At 36.1% G+C, this 23,246-nt stretch overlaps 1 protein-coding gene across 1 annotated transcript in view; it reads right to left on the reverse strand.

Annotated features, from left to right (window-relative positions):
• Positions 1–21,856: 21,856 nt before the first annotated feature.
• Positions 21,857–23,246, reverse strand: part of LOC136838353 (uncharacterized) — a 1,558-nt gene continuing 168 nt past the window's right edge. The window contains exon 2 of the mRNA XM_067103265.1: positions 21,857–22,977. Coding sequence (XP_066959366.1) covers positions 22,376–22,921 — 546 coding nt within the window. The 5' untranslated portion in view covers positions 22,922–22,977 and the 3' untranslated portion in view covers positions 21,857–22,375. The remainder of the gene's footprint in view (positions 22,978–23,246) is intronic.

Below are 23,246 nucleotides of genomic sequence, written 5' to 3' on the forward strand. Positions count from 1 at the left end.
GCAACATTCATGCACACTTTCTAAGATCAGAAATCTGTCTAATGTAACATTCATGCGCACTTTCTAAGATGAGAAACCTGTCTAAAGCAACATTCATGCGCACTTTCCAAGATCAGAAATCTGTCTAATGCAACATTCATGCGCACTTTCTAAGATGAGAAACCTGTCTAATGCAACATTCATGCGCACTTTCTAAGATCAGAAATCTGTCTAATGCAACATTCATTCGCACTTTCTAAGATCAGAAACCTGTCTAATGCAACATTCATGCGCACTTTCTAAGATCAGAAACCTGTGTCTAATGCAACATTCATGCGCACTTTCTAAGATCAGAAATCTGTCTAATGCAACATTCATGCGCACTTTCTAAGATCAGAAATCTGTCTAATGCAACATTCATGCACACTTTCTAAGATCAGAAACCTGTCTAATGCAACATTCATGCGCACTTTCCAAGATCAGAAATCCATCTAATGCAACATTCATGCGCACTTTCTAAGATGAGAAACCTGTGTCTAATGCAACATTCATGCGCACTTTCTAAGATCAGAAATCTGTCTAATGCAACATTCATTCGCACTTTCTAAGATCAGAAACCTGTCTAATGCAACATTCATGTGCACTTTCTAAGATAAAAAACCTGTGTCTAATGCAACATTCATGCACACTTTCCAAGATCAGAAATCTGTCTAATGCAACATTCATGTGCACTTTCTAAGATCAGAAACCTGTCTAATGCAACATTCATGCGCACTTTCCAAGATCAGAAATCTGTCTAATGCAACATTCATGCTCACTTTCTAAGATAAGAAACCTGTGTCTAATGCAACATTCATGCGCACTTTCTAAGATCACAAATCTGTCTAATGCAACATTCATGCGCACTTTCTAAGATCAGAAACCTGTCTAATGCAACATTCATGCGCACTTTCTAAGATAAGAAACCTGTGTCTAATGCAACATTCATGCGCACTTTCCAAGATCAGAAATCTGTCTAATGCAACATTCATGCGCACTTTCTTGGACGAAATTTGCATACGCACTAACTTCTTAGATGAGGAATCTATCTCTAACTAACATTTTCATACGCAATTTGAAAACTTATTCCTAATGAAACGTACATACTCACATCTCAGTTCCAGAGGTCCGTTATTCCTCACGCGGTTGAACTGAGGAGCAGTCTCCCTACTGAGGATGTCGTTCAATTGGAACTGATTTATTATTTATTAATTTATTAATTCATTTATTTTTTAATAAGTGAGTTGGATCTCTTCTTTCTGTATTTCCCTTTACCTCCTCTTACTTCTTCCCAATGAACACCATAATATTCCTTGGAAGCTTGAATTTCAAGTCAATGGCCCCTTTGGTGGGATTGTTCCATATGCGTAGCGTTCATCTTCTGCATAATAATAATAATAATAATAATAATAATAATAATAATAATAATAATAATAATAATAATAATAATAATAATAATTTTTGGAAGCTTGAATTTGAAGTCAATGGCCCCTTCGGTGGGACTGTTCCATATGAATAGGTTTCATCTTCTAAATAATAATAATAATAATAATAATAATAATAATAATAATAATAATAATAATAATAATAATAATAATTTTTGGAAGTTTGAATTTCAAGTCAATGGCCCCTGTGGTGGGATTGTTCCATACGAACAGGTTTCAACTCCTGAACAACAACAAAAACAACAATCAGACGAGAAACCCCACATACCCAGCGCAACAATCGTAGCAACCCCCTTCTCCTTGCAGGATGGTGGAGAAACCTACAGGAGGTTATGTAACCGTAACCGTAACGCCACCCTTTCACGCGTAAACACAACTAATCGTGCAACTTTGAAGTTCGGAGACGTAATCACTTTCTCTCGCCGAGTGGATGGAGGTTATTGGACCGGGGGACTTCTTCCACAACCCCCCGGGGGGGGGGGAACAATGGAACCGCTACATTGGCTTGTGAGGGCATTAATGTCTACTACAATGGCACGGGGCTCCCATAAGGGCTTCGCTACGCCCAAAAGCCCGTATCGAAGATCGGAAAGCTGTTAGCTGTTCTGCATTTGGGAGTTGTGTGTGTGTGTGTTTATGTGTGTGTGTGTATGTATGTATGTGCTGTAAGTATATATGTATATATACAGGTATATATATGTATATATAATAGTGTATGTATGTGTACATATACAGGTATATATATGTATATATAATAGTGTATGTATGTGTACATATATATATATATATATATATATATATATATATATATATATATATATATATATATATATATATATATATATATATATATATATATATATATATTGTGTGTGTGCGTGTGTGCGTTTCGGTGTGTATGGAAGAGGCAAACAGCAAATGGGGTGATACATATTAATGCAGGATTAAATGAAATAATAAAGGCTACTTTATCCTTACATATGTGACGCTTCAGCGAAGTTAACAAAATATGATAAAGGCAGAACAGGCAAAAAAGAAAAGATGAATAAATAAGCAATTAATTTTTAAAAAATTAAATGATAAGGATCAATTTAAGCCGTTTCGCAGGTAGGGAAGATTTTATTAATATTATTATTAAAATAGTTTTACCAGGCCATTGAGTTGGTTACCACCTCTCACAAGACTGGCCTGAAGGATTTGTTTTTACTGATATTTATTAATTTTTTAGTTTTCTGTATAAGAAAACTATTGTGCCGGCTTTGTCTGTCCGTCCGCACTTTTTCTGTCCGCCATCAGATCTTAAAAAAACTACTGGGGCTAGAGGGCTGCAAATTGGTATGTTGGTCATCCCCCCTCCAATCATTAAACATACCAAATTGCAGCCCTCTAGCCTTAGTAGTTTTTATTTTTATTTAAGGTTACAGCTTGCAATAATGATGCGTCTGACAACGATATAGGCCAGGGACCACCGGGCCGTGGTTAAAGTTTCATGGGCCGCGCATCTGACAGCATTATACCGAGACTACCGAAAGACAGATCTATTTTCGGTGGCCTTGATTACAGTATGATGTACAAAAGAAAACTCGATTGGTGCATTTTTTACTTGTTTTTATAGTTTTGTCAATTAAGTTACATTTCAAAAAATATATTATAAATGGATTAATTACAAATGTTGAAGCTCTGACTAGCAAAAGGACCCCAGGTGACAGATGGCCAATTTCGCTCGGGCTCCTGAGAGGAAATTCACGGTTCCAGGCCAGACAGATTACAGTACAGCATCCGGCATCGGCCAGCAGCTTCCAGGAATGAAATATAGGGAGTGAGAAATCCACTCGCGCTGAAATTGTCAGATTGTGAGATTGTGAGATTGTGTTCCCTGAAGGTGCCTTCCTGCCGGTGGAGTGATGAATTATAAAGGGCAGAGAGAGTCTCAGGTGAGGTCTTGGGGAAACCTGAAGAGTATATAGTAAGTGGCACTGATTAAAGATGGATCACCCGAGTTCTAAACCGTGGACAGTTAACTATTTAGTAAAACTGTAAATATAAATATAGGCTACTAGAGGACAAATTTCTTTATATCTATTGAATGTCTGAGGTATTCTGAGAGTCATCTTCATTAAAGTTTACGTCCAGATATTGTTTCAAACAATAGGAAATTACCTTACAGTTGTGACATATGAGGCTGTATTTTAAACAAGTAAAAAATGCGCCGAGTTTTCTGTACAGCGTATAATCAAGGCCATCGAAAATACAGCTATCTTTCATTAAAATTTAACCACGGCCTGGTGGTGGCATATCCTATATCGCTGCCAGATGCACGATTATGGCTAACTTTAAACTTAAAAAAATTAAAAACTACTGAAGCTAGAGGGCTGCAATTTAGTATGTTTGATGGCTGGAGGGTGGGTGATCAACATACCAATTTGCAGCCCTCTAGCCTCAGTAGCTTTTAAGATCTGAGGGTGGACAGAATAAAGTGCGGACGGACAGACAAAGCCGGCATAATAGTTTTCTTTTACAGACAATTAAAAATAAAGGAAGGACAAACTGATTTAGTAATATACATTGATTACCTGCATCCTATGTCGAAAGCTACTTTCACTTTTAGAAAAGTGCGTTCAAGTAGAGTATGTTCCATATCTTGATTTTTCTATTTTCTGTCTCGATTTGTTCCACCAAAAGAGATTTTCCATTAAGATTCAAAGTACCTGTTTGCTGATGCACACAGTATGTTGTTTTCTAGCATCAGGTTTAATACTACTATTTTTTGCTAGGAGTTTCATCTTGGCTACAACTAAAGTGTGGAATAGTTTGCCTACTGCAGTTGTGGAATCTTCTTCAGATCTCTTAAATATTTAAGTGAGGTGCAAATTCATTCCTACTCTCTCCTGCTACTGCTGATGAAGTCTCCTGAATTTCAGATACATCAGGCTTTGTTTTCTGTTCCCATTTACTGATTTATCTATTAGCTTTTCCTTTAACCTCTCTCTCTCTCTCTCTCTCTCTCTCTCTCTCTCTCTCTCTCTCTCTCTCTCTCTCTCTCTCCAGGCTGATTTCCCCTTTGGAGCCCTCTTGGGTCTATACTGCCCTAAAATGGAAAACTGCAGTATCTGCAAAATTTTCGAAATTGAGATATGCCACCTACTGGGCTCGTGAAACAATAATACACAAGTTACTGCAGGTTCAGAATGATTCTTCAAAATGCTCTCCACGAGTAATTAGGGGGTCCCATTTGCAGTACCTGCAAAATCAGTACTGAGACAAGGGAGTATCTACCATTTTTCTCAGTTCTGTATTTTTGCAGATACTGCAGTCTTCCATTTTAGGTCAGTATAGTCTGCTGCTCTGTCCATAATGGTTCTTTTCAGATGAAGATGTAGGAATCACGTATGTAATAATGGCCAGTGTTAGACTTGAAACACAACCTCAGTTGACCATTTCCATTTAATCAACAGCAATTCTGCCCCAAAAAGAGGCCAACTCATATCTCATATAAAACCCCTGAAAAACACTTGCCAGTTCATACTTAAAAACAACCTCAGTTGACCATTTCCATCTAATCAACAACAATTCTGCCCCAAAAGGAGGCCAACTCATATCTCATATAAAACTCCTGAAAAATACTTCCCTCTCATACATACCTACGTCATATGACGTTCCTTCATCAAAACCTGATCATAATCAAATGTCCTCCTTCAATTGAATAACTCCTTCTTCCCACCCCACCCTTTAAAAGCATCTATTCAGTCGTCAAGAGAGAAAGAAAGCCTCAGAGAACGACTCATGAGAAGAAAGGGCCCTTGAGAGAGAGAGAGAGAGAGAGAGAGAGAGAGAGAGAGAGAGAGAGAGAGAGAGAGAGAGAGAGAGAGAGACTATGCCTTACCCACCTGACAACTCCTCAGGTGCGTATAAATGGGTGAGGAACCCTATCTCGGGAACCATCTTCTGCTGGGGGAATGAGATTGTCTAGCGAGAGGAATTGTAATTAGAAGGCGATGTAAATGGAAGGATGCAATCAGAGAGAGAGAGAGAGAGAGAGAGAGAGAGAGAGAGAGAGAGAGAGAGAGAGAGAGAGAGAGAGAGAGGGTAAAGGAGGAATGTGGGATGTTGAATGTCTCTTTCAAACAGTTTTCTTTTATGCTGAATATGTTAATTGTGGTGTTGTTTGTAAAAAATGAATTGGTAATCTATATTTTTCTCATTGATAACAATATATTTTCAGGTTGAAAAACAAACGACCATAGTATACACACATATATACAGTATATATGTATACACACACACATATATATGTAAAGTCTATCTATATATATATATATATATATATATATATATATATATATATATATATATATATATATATATATCTCACAGGAAGGAAAAAAGGGCACCATTTGAATAATACTTAAGGTTAAAGAAATCAATAGTTGTAAATATGTATGCTCGTTTGGGTATTCCCTCCCTTATCTGAGAGAATAGACATACATACATACATACATACATACATACATACATACATACATACATACAAGCTTATTGACCACAACATTTTACAGCTATTAAAATTACAAGTCCCTATATCTGATCCAAGAAAGTGACGCAAAAAATCCAAATATAAATCTTAATCAAAAAATAAAACCAGAACACTTTAAACCATACAGTATATGTAACATAACATTTTAAACATTTTAACATTCATACATACATACATACTACATACATTTACCTGTTGATTTTCATTACCTCTTCTGAGATCGTGAGACACTGATCACTAGTGGATCCGGAAAGATTTCTTACAGTATATATGTATATGTATATATATATATATATATATATATATATATATATATATATATATATATATATATATATATATATATACTGTATATATATGTGTGTGTGCGCGCGTGTACGTATGTATATATATACATATATATTATTGTCTAAATCTTCAATATTATTATTTTGTCATTATTTTTCAGTGGGGGTACGTGCCCAGGTGCACCCCCTCCCCTGGATACGCCAGTGACACTGATGACAATCAGTCAATAATACTGAGTTCCACAAATGCGTTTACCAGCCCACTTAATTTTAATCTTTCGCGGACCAAACCCAACCTACTCTGACCGACTCTACTGAAATATAAACACATTGAAAAAAATTCTGCAACTCATACCTATATTTGATTAACTAACGAACCACTGCAGTTCAGCTTCCTGTATTGCAATGCTCGTGTATTACAGAATTACAGAATGAGTTGACATTTAGATGCGATGGAATTGTGAGTGGTCCCGAATACAGAATACAGCCATATGTTGATGGATATACCGTTTTTATTTTCTCTCCAGTGGGATGTTTTGATTCAGTTCCAAAATTTACGAGTTACAGTTACATGACATTATGCATATGTATATATACATATATATATATATATATATATATATATATATATAAATATATATATATATATATATATATATATATATATATATATATATAGATAGATAGATAGATAGATAGATAGATACATACATACATATACATATATATAGTGTGTGTGTACTTTTATGAATAGATATAAAACTAGAAAATGCTCAGCAATTCGCTAAAAAAATGTATATGTATGTACGTATATATACTATATATATATATATATATATATATATATATATATATATATATATATATATATATATATATATATTTATGTGTGTGTGTGTGTAAAATATGTATACATATATTTATATATGCATTGCATATATCTGTTAGATACGTATTGCAAGCTAAAGACAATTAAAAATACTTCAATATCGCAAACTAACATAAGACAAAATATCCCCACCCATTCCTCACAGGGCTTTGAAATAAAATCCACTGAGAAATGCTCACAGTTTTTTAATTTAAATGATTTCACAAACAAGTACTGAAAAAAAAAACTTGCTTATATCAGTACATCCGAGTAAGCCATTTTACTTATCTCTGCGCCGGGAGCTAATATGAATTTCAAACAAATACGCTTCCCCTTTTAATGCAATGCATTGGAGCTCAGCCTTTCCTGTTGCAGCTGATTTGCATAAGATACAACGACGGGGTATCATTATGTTCATGTACTGTATGTAAATTTGATTTAGTTTCTACCGTGGGGGAAAAAACACAAGCGGGGATGATAATTCCCAGTTGCTGTGCCGTTTGCGTTTCATAAATTTAACGGCATTTCTCTTTGTGGATTTATTATTATTATTATTATTTGAAGGGAGGAGACCCTTTTTCAAACACGTCCTGTTAAAGAGAATGGCAGCATCAGTGGAACCGATTTTATATATTATGGTCTTTTCAATTCTTCTTATCATTTTCTTCTCATACGGGCTGATATTTGCTAATACCTGGCCGATGTTCATAGTCTGGGTAAGAAAGTGTTTTTTTTTAAATTATAAGATTAATCTTTATCCATTATTATTATTATTATTATTATTATTATTATTATTATTATTATTATTATTATTATTATTCAGATAGCGATCTCTGTTCATATAGACCACTGACTTGAAATTCACGCTTCCAAAGAATATAGTATTCACTGGAAAGGAGTAACAGAAGGTAATATGAAATACAGAAAGATTATCAATTATTAGAAAGGAAAAATAAATTAACAAATTAATAAATAAATACAGCGTATTTCGGATATACTGATGAATTTACAGAGATGAAAATTAATTATCTTTATAACTATAGGTGAAATTAATTGCTCCACTTCAGTGCCTTCATATTTATCTGTTTATTTATCTCGTTTTCATACAGCTTCTCTCTCTCTCTCTCTCTCTCTCTCTCTCTCTCTCTCTCTCTCTCTCTCTCTCTCTCTCTCTCTTATGTATTTAGTATGTTGACTCAGTCCATAAGGGTTTTCAACTGAAGATTTAAAGAAAAGAAGAACAAAAAATAACCTTTGCATATTACTAACAACCTACTCTTTTAGTTTTCTATTAAAGAAAACTACTGAGATGGCTATTTGTCTAAAAACTACTGAGGCCAGAGGGCTGCAATTTGGTATGTTTGATGATTGGAGGGTGGATGATCAACATACTAATTTGCAGCCCTCTAGCCTCAGTAGTTTTTAAGATCTGAGGGCGGACAGAAAAAGTGCACACAGAAAAAAGTGCGGACGGACACACAAAGCCGGCACAATAGTTTTCTTTTACAGATAACTAAAACTACTTTTACGAAACTTAATTTCTTCCCAGACAGTTTTAAACGGAGTTAAAGGAAAAAAAGGGGATTTTGTACCTCAAAAATGATAAAAATAGTGTCAATTAAAGGAAAAAAAATTCATATACCAATGAATATATTTTGAAATACATACCAAGCCAGTTCTTATAAAATTCTCTTAAGAAGTTCCACATCTCCGTATCAGAGGCTTGTTTTCCTAAGAAAGGATTTTTAAAGGGATCTTTTCCATTCTGTAATGATAAATGAGACTTTGATTTGTTACTACAGAAAAAACCCGTTTTCATCGTAGGAAGTTAAATTCTTGCACTAAGTTTTGCTAGAACATAAATACTAAAAAAAGCAGTCTTTAACTTTGGACCTAAATTGGCATTCCATTTTTTAAATTGAATATAGAATTTAGGCCAAAGGGCAAGCACTGGGACCAATGAGGTCATGCAGTGCTGAAACGGAAATTGAGAGTAAAAGGTTCGAAAAGTGTAACAGGAGGAAAACCTCCCAGTTGCACTATGAATCAATTGTTAGGGTTGCAGCTAGGGGCAGAAGGCACGCTGCAAAGAACCTAGAGTAATGCCTACAGTTTTCCGCACGAGGTGCGCTGACGGCACTACCCCACTACGGGATCTATTTTTTTTAAATCCTTGATAATCCTTCCGTGTTTCACCTACAAGTTTGAGAAAGAAGCAAATATATGCGAGATTTCAAGAGAAGACACAGAGAACCAGACCCATAAACCCATTGTGGGCCACTTCTCAAAATTTTACGGCTGATCGAGACATTACCTTTCCGGGACAGAAATTTTTTAGTGGGCGCCATTGGCGGCTGGAATTCTCTGTAAGCACTCCGGGGTGAATGGAAACCAATCTGGAACATCCATAATTCCAGGAAGTCATTGCTGTGTGGGAGCTGGGAAGCTTCCAGGAAAAGCGCCATTTTATATTCTTCAGATTTTATTTTTTCAAAAATCGTCAGAGATTATAAATGTGAAGGGGTCTCTGACCGTACATTTGGTTTTCATTCACAACAGAAAATTTTGGCTGAAAGGCATCACTTGTATGGAATGTGAACGAGAGAGAGAGAGAGAGAGAGAGAGAGAGAGAGAGAGAGAGAGAGAGAGAGAGAGAGAGAGAGAGAGAGAGAGAGAGAGAAATTTAAACTATTTTAAATTTTCGTAATTAGCCTTCTGAACCTGACTTCTTCTGTAACCACCTAAGGTCCCTAGCTGGAAATTAATTGTATGCAATCTGTTTTTTTAATTGTTATAATTTTTTACGTTTTTTTTACTATTATTCTCAATATTATTACTGCCATTACCATTATTATGAATATTATTTTTTCTACTTCTTCAGCTACTGTGTGGATATTGCCGATTTGTCAATCTTTATCAGTTATCTCATGTATCTAGATTACGTATGTTATTGTCTCTACTTTGTATATTCCATGTATATGGCCTTGAGCTGAAATCAAATTTATAATAATTATTATCTTTTTTTTTTTGTCTACCACAGTCATCCTATTCGACTGGGTGGTTTTTATAGTGTGGGGTTCCGGGTTGCATCCTGCCTCCTTAGGAGTCCATCACTTTTCTCACTATGTGCGCTGTTTCTAGTAGTACACTCTTCTGCGTGAGTCCTGGAGCTACTTTGGCACCTACTTTTTCCAGGTTCCTTTTCAGGGATCTTGGGATCGTGCCTAGTGTTCCTATGATTATGGGTGCAATTTCCACTGGCCTATTCCATATCCTTCTTATTTCGATTTTCAGGACTTGATACCTATTATTATTATTATTATTATTATTATTATTATTATTATTATTATTATTATTATTATTATTATTATTATATTGTCAATCATATCTGTTTACCACGATGACACGGGAGTATAGGTGAAATATATAAAGATACTCAAGTATTTTTTACCAATTCAACACAGAGTATTTATTCCCTACCCTTGCTAGTTCATAGACTTCACCTACTTTAAGCAATAATATTTTCTTTTGATGAGTCCGAATTTTAAATGCATCCAAAGCAGAAAGAGCACTTATATTCCATCTAACACCAAAAACTATCTAGAAAGATCTAGGAAAAAGCAAATTGAAGACGAATTGAATTCTACTTTATCCAATAATATTTTATTTTGTAACGTTAGAATGCAAATGTATGCAAGGCAGAATGTACATTTATATTCCATCTAGTGCCAAAAACTTTCTAGAAAGATCTAGAAAAACCATTCTGACATTTAATTTTTTATTGTTAGAATGCAAATGTGCACTAAGTAGCAAAAGCATTTATATATTCCATCTAGTGCCAAAACTATCTAGAAAGATCTATTAATCAAGGCCGCCGAAAACAGATCTATTTTTCGGTGGTCTCGGGACAATGCTGTATGAGCCGTGGCCCATGAAACTTTAACCTGTCCTATATCGTTGCCAGACGCACGATTATGGCTAACTTCAACCTTAAATAAAATAAAAAACTACTGAGGCTAGAGGGCTGCAATTTGTTATGTTTGATGATTGGAGGGTGGATGATCAACATACCAATTTGCAGCCCTCTAGCCTCAGCAGTTTTTAAGATCTGAGGGCGGACAGAAAAAGTGCGGACGGACAGACAAAGCCAGCACAATAGTATTCTTTTACCGACAACTGAAGACCTAACTGAAAGACGTATTGAATCCTCCTTTATGCAATAATATTTTATATTGAAATGTTGTAATGCAAATGTATGCAAAGTAGAAAAAGCATTTATATTCACTCTGATACCAAAACCTTTCTAAGAATATCTACGAAAAGCTTAAATGAAGGACGAACATAATCCTACCGAGCCGAGTCCACCCGCATAAGCAGCCCCCCAGAAATCGGGCCTCCCATTTCGAGCTGTGGAGAGAGAGAGAGAGAGATAAAATCCCCAAATATTCCAAAAAGGCTCCGAGAATACTTTGGGAGTGAAATATATGCGAACTGTCTGCGAGGTCCAAACCAATTCGCTTTGCCCTTCGCTCGGGCGAGAAGAGAAAAGGGGGTAATGGTTGGAACAAAATCTCTCTTTTTTAAAGAGAGCTATTTTTTATTTTTTATTTAATCTCTCCTTTGCTAAATATATATAATTCTTTTGTGTTAATGATGGGTATGGGAATTTAGACCGATGGGCAAATTGTGTAAGTAGTTTTCTAGTTTTTTAGTTTTCTGTAAAAGGAAACTATTGTCTCCGGTTTTGTCTGTCCGTCCGCATTTTTTTATGTCCGCCCTCAGATCTTCAAAACTACCGAGGCTAGAGGGCTGCAAATTGATATGTTGATCATCCACCCTCCAATCATCAAACATACTGAATTGCAGCCCTCTAGCCTCGGTAGTTTTTATTTTATTTAAGGTTAAATCTAGCCATAACCGTGCGTCTGGCAACGATATAGGACAGGTCACCACCGGGCCGTGGTTAAAGTCTCATGGGCCGCGGCTCATGCAGCATTGTACCGAGACCACCGAAAGCCTCGGTAGTTTTTAAGATCTGAGGGCGGACAGAGAAAGTGCGGACAGAAAACAGTGCGGACGGACAGACAAAGCCGGCACAATAGTTTTCTTTTACGGAAAAAAATTATTAGCCAATAAAAACATTATCGTATACATTTTTATAATGTTTATTTCCGTATTCCAGAGAGTTTTAGCACCATTTCCCAAACTGTCTCAGGTCTGCATAATCGCCTATCTGCTATTTTCAAGAGGCCATTAAAACCATAATACCAGCAACCTTATTTCTCTGTTTCAGATACTGATAAACGTTACTTTCTCTTCATTTGGAAAGTTAATATAAAGGACACTCGCTCATGACATTTATATGATGCCCCAAAAAATCTGTTAGGAGGCGATGTTATAAGTGCGTAGGAGCAGACTCGTCATAATTTTTAGAGAAGAGTTCGAGACAGCTGCAGCAATAATAATCATATGAGAGCGTTAGGACGAAAATAAATGAGTATCATACACAGAAAGGTAATAGAGAAATATAGGTATAAACACAAGTATATACATACATACATACATATATACATATGTATATACATATATAAATATATATATATATATATATATATATATATATATATATATATATATATATATATACATACATACAGAAAAAATAATATAAACACCTATCTTTCCTAAGCCAATTCTGCGGCTTATTTATAGACTTTGTATCGCAGTGGTTAAATCGTCTGTCTCCCTGATGACTGCCTTTTATGAGTGATGGTGAATTGGTCAGCACAAGTAAAGAAGTTAATAAGATTTGAAGGAGAGGAGAAGATAAAAAGTTCTTTAATTTTACCGATAAACTAAAAGAAGAAGTTATTTTGGAAGGATTGAGAATAGGGAGGATAGATAACAAGTAAAAAAAAGAAAAAAAAAAGCCGAAGTTTCTTCGGTGCAATTAAGTTTCTTTTAAAGCGTATAATCAAGGCCACCGAAAATAGATCTATCTCTCGGTGGTCTCGATATAATGCTGTATGAGCCGCGGTCCATGAAACGTGAACCACTGTCCGGTGGTGGCCTGGCCTATATCGTTGCCAGACGCACGATTATGGCTAACTTTAATCTTAAATAAAATAAAAACTACTGAGGCTAGAGGGCTGCAATTTGGTATGTTTGATGATTGGAGGGTGGATGATCAACATACCAATTTGCAGCTCTCTAGCCTCAGTAGTTTTTAAGATTTGAGAGCGGACGGAAAAAAGTCCGGACTGACAGACAAAGCCGGCACAATAGTTTTCTTTTCAGAAAACTAAAAGGGAACGAAATTAAATTCAGTGCTAGGAAGGCTAGCCAATCTAGTAAAACCTATCTGTTGCTATTTAAGCGTCTTTGAATGGTAGCTCAAATGTCCAAAGGTAATATTACTAGGAAAAATCATTCTGAGGAAGAGGTATACCGTAAATTTCAAAAATGAGATAGCGGACACCTACTTGAATTCATTTATTCCAGAAATGTTCGTATTGGAACGATATTACATAGATGGGTTTTGTAGCTGCGAGGAAGTGAAGTTAGTTTTTGATAGGATTATGGTGAAAATTTTAGAACGGATATTATATATATATATATATATATATATATATATATATATATATATATATATATATATATATATATATATATAGATATAAATCAGTATCAGTCCTTCGTCAGTGGCTTGAAAATAAAGTCGAAACCGGTTATTTTTCACTTGTGGTAACGTGTGATAAATGAATCACGTACAAAAGTGATTATAATCATATATATATATATATATATATATATATATATATATATATATATATATATATATATGCATACATGTATATATATATATATATATATATATATATATATATATATATATATACATACATACATACATACATATACACGATGAATTAAATTTTCTATGAATACCATAATAAATAAAAGTTTGAAAAACTAATTCAATATCTATCCCACACTCCAGTCTCCCAACGCCAACTAAAGCATATTTCAGGTCTGAAGCGAAATAAAAAAAAATATTGAATTTCTAAGAAATTCTTTATTATCACACACTGCTCCCTTTCATAACTCAAAGGAAAGAGTTGAAAGGATACGACCTAACCATTCAATACGCTGAGCTGTTTAATACGTGGCATTGAAAAGGCGATTGAGAGAGAGAGAGAGAGAGAGAGAGAGAGAGAGAGAGAGAGAGAGAGAGAGAGAGAGTCTTACTTTGTAATATGTCGAGGTGTTTAATACGTGGCACTGAAATGGCGAGAGAGAGAGAGAGAGAGAGAGAGAGAGAGAGAGAGAGAGAGAGAGAGAGAGAGAGAGAGAGAGAGAGAGAGAGGAAAATCCAGAACCTTAGCAATCAATATATTGAGCTATTTAATACCATACCTAACACTGAAAACTCGATTTCTAGTCGTTTTCATTGAGAGAGAGAGAGAGAGAGAGAGAGAGAGAGAGAGAGAGAGAGAGAGAGAGAGAGTCTTACCTTGTAGCAAGTTGAGCTGTTTAATACATGACATTGAAAAGGCGACTTTCCAGACGTTCTCATTGTGAGAGAGAGAGAGAGAGAGAGAGAGAGAGAGAGAGAGAGAGAGAGAGAGAGAGAGAGAGAGAGAGATACTTGAGATATTTGGTCCTTGAAAGTTAAAGTGAATTTCCAGTAGTTCTCAGCTTTTCCATCAATAATATCCATTGAAGACTGGTAACCTCCCTGAGAGAGAGAGAGAGAGAGAGAGAGAGAGAGAGAGAGAGAGAGAGAGAGAGAGAGAGAGAGATATGTTTGCCAAACGTTGCAAAAAAAAAAAGAAAAAATCAATCAAAACTTCCCAGCTTTTCGAGAAGTTTTCCCCTAGAAAAAAAACATTGGTCAAACACCAAAGCAAACTAGGCCGATCTATCAACTACTCCCAAAGTCAATCTTCCAATATATCTGTCTATCTTTCTGTCGATCTATCTCTCTTTCTAGCTCTCTATCTCCCCATCTCTCTCTCTCTCCCTCTTTATCTACCTATCTATCTATCTATCTCTCTATTTATCTCTCCATCTGTCTATCTGTCTCTCTCTCTCTCTACCTATCTATCTGTCTATCTAACTCTCTATCTATCAACCTACCTATCTATCTCTCTCTTTATCTATCTATCTCTCTACATATCTATCTCTCTCTCTCTCTCTCTCTATCTATCTATCTACCTCTCTATATGTCTATCTATCTATCTCTCTATCTATCTATCTATCTATCTATCTATCTATCTATCTATCTCTCTCTCTATCTATCTCTTATCTATCTCTCTCTCTATCTACCGGCTATATATTTATATATCAGTAAATTTCTATCTGTATGTATTACCATCAATAAATTCTCTCTCTCTCTCTCTCTCTCTCTCTCTCTCTCTCTCTCTCTCTCTCTATCTATAGTAACGCCTCAGTTTAACGGAATTCTGTACTTATCGGCTATATTATACCACTAATAAACTTCTATCTATTTCTATCTATATGTCTACCTTTCTATCTAAATTAATTCCTCAATTCATGGACTTCCATACTTACAGGCTATATTATTATCATCATCAATAAATTTCGCTATGATACTAATATAGATGTGATATAGTCTTAAATAAATCTCTTAGATTTAAAGTTTCTTCCAATATATCTAAAAAATATTCAAGTACACAGTGACGGAATTGTACCACTAAGGGGAGAATAGCTTGTGGCCATACATCGAAGCATTTGTCAAGTACACATTCGTATTACTGCATCGTGTATATTGACCACCTTACCAACTCTCAGTTTTCACGAAATGGTTAAGGGGGAAACCTTACGTCCTTTCCCGCCACTTTGCGCTACATATACGAGATCCTATCGCGTCCTAGAGTCCTACACCATCCGAAAGTGTCGTCTCCTACACGATTGATATCGGATAAGGCCCCCAGCTGTCCACCCTACCGTTAGTTACAGGCACTTTATATCTCCCCGGGAAACATTTATCGAAAAACTATTTTTTTTTTTTGTTCTTTCTCGTCACTCTTCCCCATTCGACAGGAGATGTTTTCTTTCTCCTCTTTTTTTTTTCATGGAAGAAAAATATTGCTTTCGCTCTGTAGACATTCAGATACGCTGGTGTAAGGAAGGATAAATATTTTTGCTTTTGTGTGTGTGTGTGTGTGTGTGTGTGTGTGTGTGTGTGTGTGTGTGTGTGTGTGTGTGTGTGTGTGGGATGAACAAACTTGGTCCGAGGGGCGAGGTAGAAGCGGTAAATGATCAAAATGGATGATTTTTCTGAAAATAAAAGAGAATCGGTCTAAACCATTTCAGAATGTTTTATATTCATAGTCTTTCAAACTAACGGAGTTTTTGTTTTTTGTTCTTCTTCCGGTTGAAATTGAAAGACTGATCGCCAGTCATGTATAATATTAAACAAGTAGAAAATGGACTGAGGTTTCTTCCAGTCGAGTTTTCTGCACAGCGAATAATCAAGGCCACCGAAAATAGATTTATCTTTCGGTGGTCTCGGTATAATGCTGCATGAGCCGTGGCCCGTGAAACTTTAACCACGGGCCGGTGGTGGCCTTACCTATACCGTTACCAGATATGGCTAACTTTAACTTTAAATAAAATCAAAACTACTGAGGAGGCTAGAGGGCTGCAATTTGGTACGTTTGATGACTGGAGGGTGGATGATCAACATACCAATCGACAGCCCTCTAGCCTCAGTAGTTTCTAAGATCTGAGGGCAGACAGAAAAAAGTGCGGACGGACAGACAAAGCCGGCACAATAGTTTTCTTTTACAGAAAACTAATAACCTTCCTTGTGTGCGACGGGAGCAATCATAAGATTGTTATTTAGACTTCGATACCTCCTGCCGCATTGTTGTAATGAAATAAAAACAGGTCCTTCAACCACCAGCTTACGACGTATCTGTTAGTTTGGTCGACTGGTAGAGTCTATCTAATTAACACTCAGAGCTGCAGAGGTCTGCATTCCATGCTATTTTATTCAGGGGTAAAAGATTGGGTTTGTGTGTGTGAACACTTCAGTGAAATTGTCTGAACTTGCCTGAAGGATTTTAGTAGAAACGCAGGAACATTTATCGAGGCTAACTCTTAAATATGATTCTACTTACAGAGGATAACTCTTAGGAATTATTTTACTTATAGAGGATAACTCTTAGAAAATCTTTTACTTAGAGAGGATAGCTTTTAAAAACTATCTTAGTTATAGAGGATAACTCTACAGAAACTATTATACATAGAGAATAACTTTTAAAACTTTTTTATAAATACGAATAACTCTTAGAAACAATTTTACTTAAAGAGGATAACTCCTAAAAACTATGTTATTTATAGAGGATAACTCATACAAACTATTTTACTTATGGAGGGTAACTTTTAAAACTATTTTATAAATAGAGATAACTCTTAGAAACAATTTTACTTATAGAGGATAACTCCTAAAAACTATATTAATTATAGAGGATAACTCTTAAAAACTATTGTACTTATAGAGGGTAACTTTTAAAACTATTTTATAAATAGAGATAACTCTTAGTAAACAATTTTACTTATAGAGGATAACTCATAAAAACTATTTTACTTACAGAGGATAACTACTAAAATCTTTTTCATTTTTGTTTATATTTCAGGAACGTGTATATGCATAGACAAATTGAATTACACAAGGTCACAAGTCCTAAAAATCTTGAATGGCAACTTTTAATGATAATAAAAGCAATTAATTAAAAAATACTAAGAGTAGCATGAATCTTAAAATGGAGAAACAAATCTACAGTTATGTATATGTACGTATCTTTAAGGATAAATCTGTACGGAAAGCTTTCGGAAATATGTTCCATTCTGTTGGAACAGATTCCCGAATTCCCGAAAGCTACCTGTACAGATTTATCCTTAAATATATGTACATATACATAACTGGATTTGTTTCTCCAATAAAAACAATGATGCTAATTTCAATAATATTTATAAAAATTAAAAGAAACTTAAGGAATGAGAAAGAAAATAAAAAAAATATATTCCTTTCATAAACGTATCTATCCCCAATTGCCAATTAGTTCCCGACTTTTTATAACTTGCTTTGCACTCTAATGAAATCATGCAAACTCCTAAAGCAACATCACATTAACTTACACAAAACCACTGAATTTACATTGCATCCTGTCACCCAATACTAATTTGCATTGATCTTTATAGTTTCATATAAATGGATACCTCCTGATTTTCGAATATAGTTCGCCAAGAATTCCACACAAAATGTGGCCTACTGGAAAATCTCTATTCTTCATGTTGTTATAACTTATATTCTATTATCCTGAGTAAGAACTGAAGTGGCTTTTATCACTAGGAATTCACGTGACAGGGAAACATTACCAGCAAAGTTGTAGTTTGCAATTCGTCTCAGAAATCCAATTCCATTCACTTTAAAGCTCTGTGTCCTACAGCAGAAAATATCTACAGTTATTGGATTTAAATATCTTTCAAGGAAAAACTAGACCTTGGGGAATCGAGGGGAATTCTACAGACATTTGTCATACAACTCGGTGCGAAGCAAGAGTGGTTTGTCAAGTATTTTGAATCATACACATATCTTTTTAGGTGTACTTTATTTGTAAAACAACCCAACGCTTGACGTTATAATACTTAAAATGAATCAATACCCTTTTATATAATACTCAAATAAATACAGTCGATAAATTTGCATAACAGAACTGTTGCTAGCTTGGGCTATAATTTTTTATAATTATTAAAGGACCTTACAAGAGAAGAGACTCCTCTGAGCATGTCATCTGCAACTCTGGCAAATTGTAGAAGAAATTATTATTATCATTATTTTTTGGGGGGGTCTATCACAGTCATCCTATTCGACTGGGTTGTTTTTATAGTGTGGGGTTCCCGGTTGCATCCTGCTTCCTTAGGAGTCCATCAAAGTATCACTCATTGATGTGGCAATACCATGGGACACCAGAGTAGATGAGAAAGAAAGTGAAAAAATTGATAGGTATCAAGACCTGAAAATCGAAATAAGACGGATATGGAATATGCCAGTGGAAACTGTACCCATAATCATGGGAACACTAGGCACGATCCCAAGATCCCTGAAAAGGAACCTGGAAAAACTAGAAACCGAAGTAGCTCCAGGACTCATGCAGAAAAGTGTGCTACTAGAAACAGCGCACATAGTGAGAAATTATTATTAGTATTATACTATTATTATTATTATTATTCACAAGATGAACCCTCTTCATACGGAACAAGCCCACCACAGGGGCCACTGACTTAAAATTCGAGCTTCCAAAGAATGTGGAGTTCATGACTCACAAATTACTATTACTACCAAAAATAAACTTTCATATTTAAAATGTATAAAATACATTTCCTTACTGTAATATCTTATACTTATCCTCCTTGTTCATGTAGGAACCTAGGGCCATTTTTTGTTAGTTTTTTTTTTACCTGAAGCTGAGAACAACAAACACTGGTACTGCTTTTTAATCAAGCTAACAGCTTTTTCTTCGCAGAAATGCCTTCCTTCTTAAGGTTTATGAAGAATTTTACGAGATATGAAAAGTTAAGATGGAAAGAGGATGTCTGGCCTGCAGCTGAATAATGTTAATTTCCGTGTGCACGAGCTGAATTACACTTTGCGTTATTCATAACACAGCAGTGTGTCGTTTTCTATTATCAGTTTGCCAGGAGGTTTATCTTGGTCACATCTGGAATGTGGAATAGTTTGCCCGGAGCAGTTGTGGAATCTTCTGATCTTCAAATGTTTAGGCAAAGAGCCAGCTCATTCCTGGTCTCTCTTGACGTCTGCTGAGTTTCAGGCGTATCTGTTATCTATTTTCTATTCCCTCATTTATTTCTTTATTACCTTTTCCTATAACTTCTCTCTCTCTCTCTCTCTCTCTCTCTCTCTCTCTCTCTCTCTCTCTCTCTCTCTCTCTCTCTCTCTGCGGGTTAATTTTCCTGAGGAGCATTCTTGGGTTTATAATATGATGACAGTTCCTCGTTGGGAGAGTCGGTAGAGTTCCCGGCTAGCACTCTGCTAGGTCCGAGTTCGAGTCTCCGGCCGGCCAATGAAGAATTAGAGGAATTTATTTCTGGTGACAGAAATTCATTTCTCGTCATAATGTGGTTCGGATTCCACAATAAGCTGTAGGTCCCGTTGCTAGCTAACCAGTTGGTTCTTAGCCACGTAAAGTAGGTCTAATCCTTCGGGCCAGCCCTCTCTAGGAGAGCTGTTAATCAGCTCAGTGGTCTGGTTAAACTAAGGTATACTTAACTTATAATCTGCAGACTCTGCCATAGGAATTTTCAGCTGAAGATTTAAAGAATAGAATAGAAAATATAGGATTTAGGCCAAAGGCCAAGCGTTGGGCCCTATGAGGTCATTCAGCGCTGAAATGGAAATTGATAGCAAAAAGGTCTGAAAGGTGTAACAGGAGGAAAACCTGGCAGTTCCACTATGAATCAAGTGTTAGGAGAGGGTGGAAAGGGAAATGTAAGAAAGAGAATATGAACGGAATTAAAGTAAAATGAATGTAAAATGGGTGCAGCTAGGGGCCGAAGGCACGCTGCAAAGAACCTTAAGTAATGCCTACAGTGCTGAAGAGTTTTTTAGTTCAAGAACCTTCGCATCGGGAGGAAATGAAAGCAGTTCCTCAATGTTTCTTATACTAAGTATACCAAACTCCTAGCATTCCAGATTACCAAGAGGGAGTAAAAAATACAAACCAACTAACTGTCATATCCTAATGACTGTTTGTTAAGTAGATACTTACCAAACTGCTGTGTAGGATGTTTTGGAAATTTCTCCGGGACTTTCATGCCGATAATCATACAATTTGGGTTTTCATCCAAGAAATAAAGGATGAAAATTATGTTGGAAGTAACTCGGAGAAGTATATGTCTCAAAACAAATAATGCTTTACTTCAAGATTGCATAAAAGAGAACAAAACATAAATTCATAATATCACTGGGTCTCATCTCTCGTCCTTCTTGTTCAGAATCGAATCCAAGTAAAAAAAGTCACAGGAAAAAATCAAAGGAAAAAAGTCACGGGAAAAAGGTCAGGAAAAAAGTCACATGAAAAAAAGTCACAATAATCTTACCTAGATAGTGTCCCCCAATATTTTTTTTTCCAGGTATGTATGTAACCACCTTTGCGGCGTGTTTAGTACAAGCCCGTTGGGGACTTCCACATAAACATAAACAAAAGACTGTAAATATCAAAAAGATAATGACCCCCAAGACATATTGTGAATTTTTCCTCCGTGACTTTATTACCGGCCACCATAAATTAATGTGACTTTTTTCCTTGTGACTTTATTTCCTGTGAAGTTTTTTCCTGTGACTTTATTTCCAGTGGTTCTTAAACATTTTATTACCACGCCCCCTCTGAGAGTTGGTCCTTCCCTCCACGCCCCCCCCTTCCATCTATGAGTAAAATTCCCTCCCAGATTTAAAGGAAAATATAAAAAAGAGAGATGGAGAAGGGGTTTTCCCCCCAAGGTTGAGAACCACTGAATTCTAAACTGTATTTTCATTTTGCATTCCTCATGGTTGAATTATTGCAAGATTCGTAGCACAAAAATAAAACAAAAATGAGATTCGATATCAGTCATAATGAGAGAGCAGTTTAAGGTAAAAATTAATAAAAAAAAATTAGTAGTATAAAATTTATTGGACTCAGACGTTTATCATTATTAAAAGGAACTTCAGTTCATTGCAAAACAAACAACAATAAATCTTCGAGAATAATCCGACCAATTACGCAGAAGAGATAAATTTGTAACGCTTAAAAGCACAGATCTGGGATCCAAAGTTACTATGTACAAAATCCTCAATTACTTACAATAAATAGACACTGACGACCGGCAATAAAATACGCAAGGGTATTTTGAGGATAATTCCTGGACCCAGGGTACCTTAAAAGTGTACAGACTCTTTTCATTCCTGGACCCAGGTTACCTTAAAAGTATACAGACTCTTTTAATTCCTGGACCCAGGTTACCTCAAAAGTATACAGACTCTTTTCATTCCTGGACCCAGGTTACCTTAAAAGTATACAGACTCTTTTCATTCCTGGACCCAGGTTACCTTAAAAGTATACAGACTCTTTCTATCAGCAAAGCAGGAACAACAACATATCCCAGACACGAACGTGACATCGCAAAACAGCTCTCAAGTTTTTCTCCTGGAGCTGAAGAGAAGGTGGGCCGCAGCCTGACTTTCCAGAGCGAAGTCGTAATTGCACCTGACGACGATTCTCTTGCAGAACGGACAATGGAGCCTGATATGCACGATCGCCTCAGTTTCCTCGCGGAATCTGGCCTTGCAGACGGAGCAGACGTACCACTGATCCATTCTGCAGACACTCAGGTCGCTGCTGGCTAAATTCGTCACGTCCCTGAAATAAACGCCGATGGGGAATCTGTAGTAACCGAGGCGACACATGTAACAAGGGTAGGCGATGGAGGACACCTGCACGACGTGATCCTGGAAGGACTTCAGGCTCCCGAAGGCCGAGTTACAGTTGCTACAGGTGCTTCTCGGGTATGTGGAGGCGTCGCTAGACTGAAAATCTCCTGTGAGCTTTTCGTCTTTCAATTCGCCGACTTTCGTGGATTCTGGAGTCGTGGGGGTGGGCGAATGAGACTCGGTTTCGTGTAGGGGCTTGGCTATCCCGGGCAGCCGAGAGGGAGAGGGCGTGTCTAAGTTGTACTCCATTAGATCCGGGTTGTGGAAACGTGAAAAGGAGCACCTCTTAACACGACGACGTGACACTGATATATGTAAGGAAAACAGAGGAAATTGGAGCAACATGAGCATTGTAATAAGATGAATAAATTAAGCAAAAACATATTATTGCGGTAATCTCGTATGCATGTCGACGAAAAACTCAATTTAAAGAATTATATTCTGATGGTGTTATATTCAAAAACCATCTAAAAATCGAGGTAGAATTCTCCATAAGAAATGATACCGAGTTACTTTTAAGCTATGTGAGAAAAGAAGTTCAGCTCTCTCAGAATAAAAACTAAAAATTTAACGA

This window comes from Macrobrachium rosenbergii, chromosome 4 (genome assembly GCF_040412425.1).
Source record: "Macrobrachium rosenbergii isolate ZJJX-2024 chromosome 4, ASM4041242v1, whole genome shotgun sequence".
NCBI classification, from domain to species: Eukaryota; Metazoa; Arthropoda; class Malacostraca; order Decapoda; family Palaemonidae; genus Macrobrachium; species Macrobrachium rosenbergii.